The sequence below is a fragment of the Labrus mixtus genome, unplaced genomic scaffold (genome assembly GCF_963584025.1).
Source record: "Labrus mixtus unplaced genomic scaffold, fLabMix1.1 SCAFFOLD_132, whole genome shotgun sequence".
Classification (NCBI taxonomy): domain Eukaryota; kingdom Metazoa; phylum Chordata; class Actinopteri; order Labriformes; family Labridae; genus Labrus; species Labrus mixtus.
Window position 1 is genome coordinate 1 of NW_026870228.1, and position 10,000 is coordinate 10,000.

The window sequence follows — 10,000 nt, forward strand, 5'->3', positions numbered from 1 at the left end:
TGTCTGCTTCACTACGAGACGGTGAGGCAGCATCAGTCTGTTCCTGCATTATTACTGAGAGACATACATGGACTTTATACTTTTAGAGCCACAGAGGGAGAACACGCTGTGCTCTGGTGTCTGATACTGAAAAAGAACGCCTGAAGATACACTCCTGATGACTTTTTAATGTGTGCTCAAACAGTAGGGCTGTTGAAATGAATCATTTAATGGATGCATCGCGATGCAGACTAGACGATTAATGCATCGATGCAGTGACAGGAAGTAATCGATGCTGACGAGGGTTATAAAAAAGCATCTACTAACCTCTACATGTGTTTGTTTTGCGCAGCGTTGAGTGAGTTTGTTTTACCTAAACACACACGGTGGTGTGTAATGAAAGTAACGTAGGATAACAGAGGGATTTGTGACAGGAAACAACATAAATTGAGTCCCGGTCCTGGTCTTGCTGACTTTATGAGCAGAGTCAGCTGGTCCTGCAGGTTCAGACCACAGTGCTCCGCTGCAGGCTGAAACGGCTTGTGTCTCTTTAACCGACCGCACCTCGGGTTAGCATCTTCATCACAGGTAAAGGTTTAAACTGATGCCTCGCTGTCTTAAGTCCAGGATAACTAAAAGAAGGGGGCTGTGGCGGTGACTCGGGATAAAGTGAGCGGCTGTAAACACAGTAGACTCCCGACAGTATCACCGCTAAGTGCACCTCCGCTAAAGCTGATAAACACTTTCTACTGCCGACAAGTTCTTCACAATAAAAGTCCCCGGCCTATCTGTAGTTGTAGTGCTTTTAATGTGAAACATTCATATCAGGAAATGAGATGTTTACAGCAGTAGCAACTTAACACAACTCGTCTGAAATAAAAAGAAACAAAACTAACCCTGAACAAAGCTCACAGCTAAAGACTACAACGTCCTGAGAAGAGAACACACAGAGACTTAAAAACATCTTTCTCTCTCTATTATAATAAACTAAACACACAGAGACTTAAAAACATCTTTCTCTCTTATAATAAACTAAACATACAGAGACTTAAAAACATCTTTCTCTCTTATAATAAACTAAACATACAGAGACTTAAAAACATCTTTCTCTCTCTTATAATAAACTAAACACACAGAGACTTAAAAACATCTTTCTCTCTCTTATAATAAACTAAACACACAGAGACTTAAAAACATCTTTCTCTCTCTTATAATAAACTAAACACACAGAGACTTAAAAACATCTTTCTCTCTCTTATAATAAACTAAACACACAGAGACTTAAAAACATCTTTCTCTCTCTTATAATAAACTAAACATACAGAGACTTAAAAACATCTTTCTCTCTATTATAATAAACTAAACACACAGAGACTTAAAAACATCTTTCTCTCTTATAATAAACTAAACATACAGAGACTTAAAAACATCTTTCTCTCTTATAATAAACTAAACATACAGAGACTTAAAAACATCTTTCTCTCTATTATAATAAACTAAACACACAGAGACTTAAAAACATCTTTCTCTCTTATAATAAACTAAACACACAGAGACTTAAAAACATCTTTCTCTCTCTTATAATAAACTAAACACACAGAGACTTAAAAACATCTTTCTCTCTCTTATAATAAACTAAACACACAGAGACTTAAAAACATCTTTCTCTCTCTTATAATAAACTAAACATACAGAGACTTAAAAACATCTTTCTCTCTCTTATAATAAACTAAACACACAGAGACTTAAAAACATCTTTCTCTCTCTTATAATAAACTAAACACACAGAGACTTAAAAACATCTTTCTCTCTCTTATAATAAACTAAACATACAGAGACTTAAAAACATCTTTCTCTCTCTTATAATAAACTAAACACACAGAGACTTAAAAACATCTTTCTCTCTCTTATAATAAACTAAACACACAGAGACTTAAAAACATCTTTCTCTCTATTATAATAAACTAAACACACAGAGACTTAAAAACATCTTTCTCTCTCTTATAATAAACTAAACATACAGAGACTTAAAAACATCTTTCTCTCTCTTATAATAAACTAAACACACAGAGACTTAAAAACATCTTTCTCTCTCTTATAATAAACTAAACACACAGAGACTTAAAAACATCTTTCTCTCTCTTATAATAAACTAAACATACAGAGACTTAAAAACATCTTTCTCTCTCTTATAATAAACTAAACATACAGAGACTTAAAAACATCTTTCTCTCTTATAATAAACTAAACATACAGAGACTTAAAAACATCTTTCTCTCTTATAATAAACTAAACATACAGAGACTTAAAAACATCTTTCTCTCTCTTATAATAAACTAAACACACAGAGACTTAAAAACATCTTTCTCTCTCTTATAATAAACTAAACACACAGAGACTTAAAAACATCTTTCTCTCTCTTATAATAAACTAAACATACAGAGACTTAAAAACATCTTTCTCTCTCTTATAATAAACTAAACATACAGAGACTTAAAAACATCTTTCTCTCTATTATAATAAACTAAACATACAGAGACTTAAAAACATCTTTCTCTCTTATAATAAACTAAACATACAGAGACTTAAAAACATCTTTCTCTCTCTTATAATAAACTAAACACATAGAGACTTAAAAACATCTTTCTCTCTCTTATAATAAACTAAACATACAGAGACTTAAAAACATCTTTCTCTCTCTTATAATAAACTAAACATACAGAGACTTAAAAACATCTTTCTCTCTATTATAATAAACTAAACATACAGAGACTTAAAAACATCTTTCTCTCTATTATAATAAACTAAACATACAGAGACTTAAAAACATCTTTCTCTCTCTTATAATAAACTAAACACACAGAGACTTAAAAACATCTTTCTCTCTTATAATAAACTAAACATACAGAGACTTAAAAACATCTTTCTCTCTATTATAATAAACTAAACATACAGAGACTTAAAAACATCTTTATCTCTATTATAATAAACTAAACACACAGAGACTTAAAAACATCTTTATCTCTCTTATAATAAACTAAACATACAGAGACTTAAAAACATCTTTCTCTCTATTATAATAAACTAAACACACAGAGACTTAAAAACATCTTTCTCTCTATTATAATAAACTAAACATACAGAGACTTAAAAACATCTTTCTCTCTCTTATAATAAACTAAACATACAGAGACTTAAAAACATCTTTCTCTCTCTTATAATAAACTAAACATACAGAGACTTAAAAACATCTTTCTCTCTCTTATAATAAACTAAACATACAGAGACTTAAAAACATCTTTCTCTCTTATAATAAACTAAACATACAGAGACTTAAAAACATCTTTCTCTCTCTTATAATAAACTAAACACACAGAGACTTAAAAACATCTTTCTCTCTTATAATAAACTAAACACACAGAGACTTAAAAACATCTTTCTCTCTTATAATAAACTAAACATACAGAGACTTAAAAACATCTTTCTCTCTCTTATAATAAACTAAACACACAGAGACTTAAAAACATCTTTCTCTCTTATAATAAACTAAACACACAGAGACTTAAAAACATCTTTCTCTCTTATAATAAACTAAACATACAGAGACTTAAAAACATCTTTCTCTCTTATAATAAACTAAACACACAGAGACTTAAAAACATCTTTCTCTCTCTTATAATAAACTAAACATACAGAGACTTAAAAACATCTTTCTCTCTCTTATAATAAACTAAACATACAGAGACTTAAAAACATCTTTCTCTCTCTTATAATAAACTAAACACACAGAGACTTAAAAACATCTTTCTCTCTTATAATAAACTAAACATACAGAGACTTAAAAACATCTTTCTCTCTTATAATAAACTAAACATACAGAGACTTAAAAACATCTTTCTCTCTCTTATAATAAACTAAACACACAGAGACTTAAAAACATCTTTCTCTCTCTTATAATAAACTAAACATACAGAGACTTAAAAACATCTTTCTCTCTTATAATAAACTAAACATACAGAGACTTAAAAACATCTTTCTCTCTTATAATAAACTAAACATACAGAGACTTAAAAACATCTTTCTCTCTCTTATAATAAACTAAACACACAGAGACTTAAAAACATCTTTCTCTCTTATAATAAACTAAACATACACAGACTTAAAAACATCTTTCTCTCTCTTATAATAAACTAAACATACAGAGACTTAAAAACATCTTTCTCTCTCTTATAATAAACTAAACATACAGAGACTTAAAAACATCTTTCTCTCTCTTATAATAAACTAAACACACAGAGACTTAAAAACATCTTTCTCTCTCTTATAATAAACTAAACACACAGAGACTTAAAAACATCTTTCTCTCTCTTCTAATAAACTAAACACACAGAGACTTAAAAACATCTTTCTCTCTCTTATAATAAACTAAACACACAGAGACTTAAAAACATCTTTCTCTCTCTTATAATAAACTAAACATACAGAGACTTAAAAACATCTTTCTCTCTCTTATAATAAACTAAACACACAGAGACTTAAAAACATCTTTCTCTATTATAATAAACTAAACATACAGAGACTTAAAAACATCTTTCTCTCTCTTATAATAAACTAAACACACAGAGACTTAAAAACATCTTTCTCTCTTATAATAAACTAAACATACAGAGACTTAAAAACATCTTTCTCTCTTATAATAAACTAAACATACACAGACTTAAAAACATCTTTCTCTCTCTTATAATAAACTAAACACACAGAGACTTAAAAACATCTTTCTCTCTTATAATAAACTAAACACACAGAGACTTAAAAACATCTTTCTCTCTTATAATAAACTAAACATACAGAGACTTAAAAACATCTTTCTCTCTCTTATAATAAACTAAACACACAGAGACTTAAAAACATCTTTCTCTCTTATAATAAACTAAACACACAGAGACTTAAAAACATCTTTCTCTCTTATAATAAACTAAACATACAGAGACTTAAAAACATCTTTCTCTCTTATAATAAACTAAACACACAGAGACTTAAAAACATCTTTCTCTCTCTTATAATAAACTAAACATACAGAGACTTAAAAACATCTTTCTCTCTCTTATAATAAACTAAACATACAGAGACTTAAAAACATCTTTCTCTCTCTTATAATAAACTAAACATACAGAGACTTAAAAACATCTTTCTCTCTTATAATAAACTAAACATACAGAGACTTAAAAACATCTTTCTCTCTTATAATAAACTAAACATACAGAGACTTAAAAACATCTTTCTCTCTCTTATAATAAACTAAACACACAGAGACTTAAAAACATCTTTCTCTCTTATAATAAACTAAACATACACAGACTTAAAAACATCTTTCTCTCTCTTATAATAAACTAAACATACAGAGACTTAAAAACATCTTTCTCTCTCTTATAATAAACTAAACATACAGAGACTTAAAAACATCTTTCTCTCTCTTATAATAAACTAAACACACAGAGACTTAAAAACATCTTTCTCTCTCTTATAATAAACTAAACACACAGAGACTTAAAAACATCTTTCTCTCTCTTATAATAAACTAAACACACAGAGACTTAAAAACATCTTTCTCTCTCTTCTAATAAACTAAACACACAGAGACTTAAAAACATCTTTCTCTCTCTTATAATAAACTAAACACACAGAGACTTAAAAACATCTTTCTCTCTCTTATAATAAACTAAACATACAGAGACTTAAAAACATCTTTCTCTCTCTTATAATAAACTAAACACACAGAGACTTAAAAACATCTTTCTCTCTTATAATAAACTAAACACACAGAGACTTAAAAACATCTTTCTCTCTCTTATAATAAACTAAACATACAGAGACTTAAAAACATCTTTCTCTCTCTTATAATAAACTAAACACACAGAGACTTAAAAACATCTTTCTCTCTCTTATAATAAACTAAACATACAGAGACTTAAAAATATCTTTCTCTCTTATAATAAACTAAACACACAGAGACTTAAAAACATCTTTCTCTCTATTATAATAAACTAAACATACAGAGACTTAAAAACATCTTTCTCTCTATTATAATAAACTAAACATACAGAGACTTAAAAACATCTTTCTCTCTTATAATAAACTAAACATACAGAGACTTAAAAACATCTTTCTCTCTATTATAATAAACTAAACACACAGAGACTTAAAAACATCTTTCTCTCTCTTCTAATAAACTAAACACACAGAGACTTAAAAACATCTTTCTCTCTCTTATAATAAACTAAACACACAGAGACTTAAAAACATCTTTCTCTCTCTTATAATAAACTAAACATACAGAGACTTAAAAACATCTTTCTCTCTCTTATAATAAACTAAACACACAGAGACTTAAAAACATCTTTCTCTCTCTTATAATAAACTAAACACACAGAGACTTAAAAACATCTTTCTCTCTCTTATAATAAACTAAACATACAGAGACTTAAAAACATCTTTCTCTCTCTTATAATAAACTAAACACACAGAGACTTAAAAACATCTTTCTCTCTCTTATAATAAACTAAACACACAGAGACTTAAAAACATCTTTCTCTCTCTTATAATAAACTAAACATACAGAGACTTAAAAACATCTTTCTCTCTCTTATAATAAACTAAACATACAGAGACTTAAAAATATCTTTCTCTCTTATAATAAACTAAACACACAGAGACTTAAAAACATCTTTCTCTCTTATAATAAACTAAACATACAGAGACTTAAAAACATCTTTCTCTCTCTATTATAATAAACTAAACACACAGAGACTTAAAAACATCTTTCTCTCTTATAATAAACTAAACACACAGAGACTTAAAAACATCTTTCTCTATTATAATAAACTAAACACACACAGACTTAAAAACATCTTTCTCTCTTATAATAAACTAAACACACACAGACTTAAAAACATCTTTCTCTCTCTTATAATAAACTAAACATACACAGACTTAAAAACATCTTTCTCTCTTATAATAAACTAAACATACAGAGACTTAAAAACATCTTTCTCTCTTATAATAAACTAAACACACACAGACTTAAAAACATCTTTCTCTCTCTTATAATAAACTAAACATACAGAGACTTAAAAACATCTTTCTCTATTATAATAAACTAAACACACACAGACTTAAAAACATCTTTCTCTATTATAATAAACTAAACATACAGAGACTTAAAAACATCTTTCTCTCTTATAATAAACTAAACATACAGAGACTTAAAAACATCTTTCTCTCTCTTATAATAAACTAAACATACAGAGACTTAAAAACATCTTTCTCTCTTATAATAAACTAAACATACAGAGACTTAAAAACATCTTTCTCTCTCTTATAATAAACTAAACACACAGAGACTTAAAAACATCTTTCTCTCTCTTATAATAAACTAAACACACAGAGACTTAAAAACATCTTTCTCTCTTATAATAAACTAAACATACAGAGACTTAAAAACATCTTTCTCTCTCTTATAATAAACTAAACACACAGAGACTTAAAAACATCTTTCTCTCTTATAATAAACTAAACATACAGAGACTTAAAAACATCTTTCTCTCTATTATAATAAACTAAACATACAGAGACTTAAAAACATCTTTCTCTCTTATAATAAACTAAACATACAGAGACTTAAAAACATCTTTCTCTCTTATAATAAACTAAACATACAGAGACTTAAAAACATCTTTCTCTATTATAATAAACTAAACATACAGAGACTTAAAAACATCTTTCTCTCTCTTATAATAAACTAAACATACAGAGACTTAAAAACATCTTTCTCTCTTATAATAAACTAAACACACAGAGACTTAAAAACATCTTTCTCTATTATAATAAACTAAACACACACAGACTTAAAAACATCTTTCTCTCTCTTATAATAAACTAAACATACAGAGTCTTAAAAACATCTTTCTCTCTATTATAATAAACTAAACATACAGAGACTTAAAAACATCTTTCTCTATTATAATAAACTAAACACACACAGACTTAAAAACATCTTTCTCTATTATAATAAACTAAACATACAGAGACTTAAAAACATCTTTCTCTCTTATAATAAACTAAACATACAGAGACTTAAAAACATCTTTCTCTCTTATAATAAACTAAACATACAGAGACTTAAAAACATCTTTCTCTCTCTTATAATAAACTAAACACACAGAGACTTAAAAACATCTTTCTCTCTCTTATAATAAACTAAACACACAGAGACTTAAAAACATCTTTCTCTCTTATAATAAACTAAACATACAGAGACTTAAAAACATCTTTCTCTCTCTTATAATAAACTAAACACACAGAGACTTAAAAACATCTTTCTCTCTTATAATAAACTAAACATACAGAGACTTAAAAACATCTTTCTCTCTATTATAATAAACTAAACATACAGAGACTTAAAAACATCTTTCTCTCTTATAATAAACTAAACATACAGAGACTTAAAAACATCTTTCTCTCTTATAATAAACTAAACATACAGAGACTTAAAAACATCTTTCTCTATTATAATAAACTAAACATACAGAGACTTAAAAACATCTTTCTCTCTCTTATAATAAACTAAACATACAGAGACTTAAAAACATCTTTCTCTCTTATAATAAACTAAACACACAGAGACTTAAAAACATCTTTCTCTATTATAATAAACTAAACACACACAGACTTAAAAACATCTTTCTCTCTCTTATAATAAACTAAACATACAGAGTCTTAAAAACATCTTTCTCTCTATTATAATAAACTAAACACACAGAGACTTAAAAACATCTTTCTCTATTATAATAAACTAAACACACACAGACTTAAAAACATCTTTCTCTCTCTTATAATAAACTAAACATACAGAGTCTTAAAAACATCTTTCTCTCTATTATAATAAACTAAACATACAGAGACTTAAAAACATCTTTCTCTATTATAATAAACTAAACATACAGAGACTTAAAAACATCTTTCTCTATTATAATAAACTAAACATACAGAGACTTAAAAACATCTTTCTCTCTATTATAATAAACTAAACATACAGAGACTTAAAAACATCTTTCTCTATTATAATAAACTAAACATACAGAGACTTAAAAACATCTTTCTCTCTTATAATAAACTAAACATACAGAGACTTAAAAACATCTTTCTCTCTCTTATAATAAACTAAACATACAGAGACTTAAAAACATCTTTCTCTCTATTATAATAAACTAAACATACAGAGACTTAAAAACATCTTTCTCTCTTATAATAAACTAAACATACAGAGACTTAAAAACATCTTTCTCTCTTATAATAAACTAAACATACAGAGACTTAAAAACATCTTTCTCTATTATAATAAACTAAACATACAGAGACTTAAAAACATCTTTCTCTCTCTTATAATAAACTAAACATACAGAGACTTAAAAACATCTTTCTCTCTCTTATAATAAACTAAACATACAGAGTCTTAAAAACATCTTTCTCTCTATTATAATAAACTAAACATACAGAGACTTAAAAACATCTTTCTCTCTTATAATAAACTAAACATACAGAGACTTAAAAACATCTTTCTCTCTATTATAATAAACTAAACATACAGAGTCTTAAAAACATCTTTCTCTCTCTTATAATAAACTAAACATACAGAGACTTAAAAACATCTTTCTCTCTTATAATAAACTAAACATACAGAGACTTAAAAAAATCTTTCTCTCTTATAATAAACTAAACATACAGAGACTTAAAAACATCTTTCTCTCTTATAATAAACTAAACATACAGAGACTTAAAAACATCTTTCTCTCTTATAATAAACTAAACATACAGAGACTTAAAAACATCTTTCTCTCTCTTATAATAAACTAAACATACAGAGACTTAAAAACATCTTTCTCTCTCTTATAATAAACTAAACATACAGAGACTTAAAAACATCTTTCTCTCTCTTATAATAAACTAAACATACAGAGACTTA

The 10,000-nt window shown here is 27.3% G+C and overlaps 1 protein-coding gene across 1 annotated transcript in view; it reads left to right on the forward strand.

Moving 5' to 3' along the window:
• Window positions 1-6: 6 nt before the first annotated feature.
• LOC132967127 (kelch-like protein 25) overlaps window positions 7-10,000 on the forward strand; it is a gene marked incomplete at its 5' end in the record, with an annotated part of 27,254 nt that continues 17,260 nt past the window's right edge. The window contains one exon of the mRNA XM_061033983.1: window positions 7-21. Coding sequence (XP_060889966.1) covers window positions 7-21 — 15 coding nt within the window. The remainder of the gene's footprint in view (window positions 22-10,000) is intronic.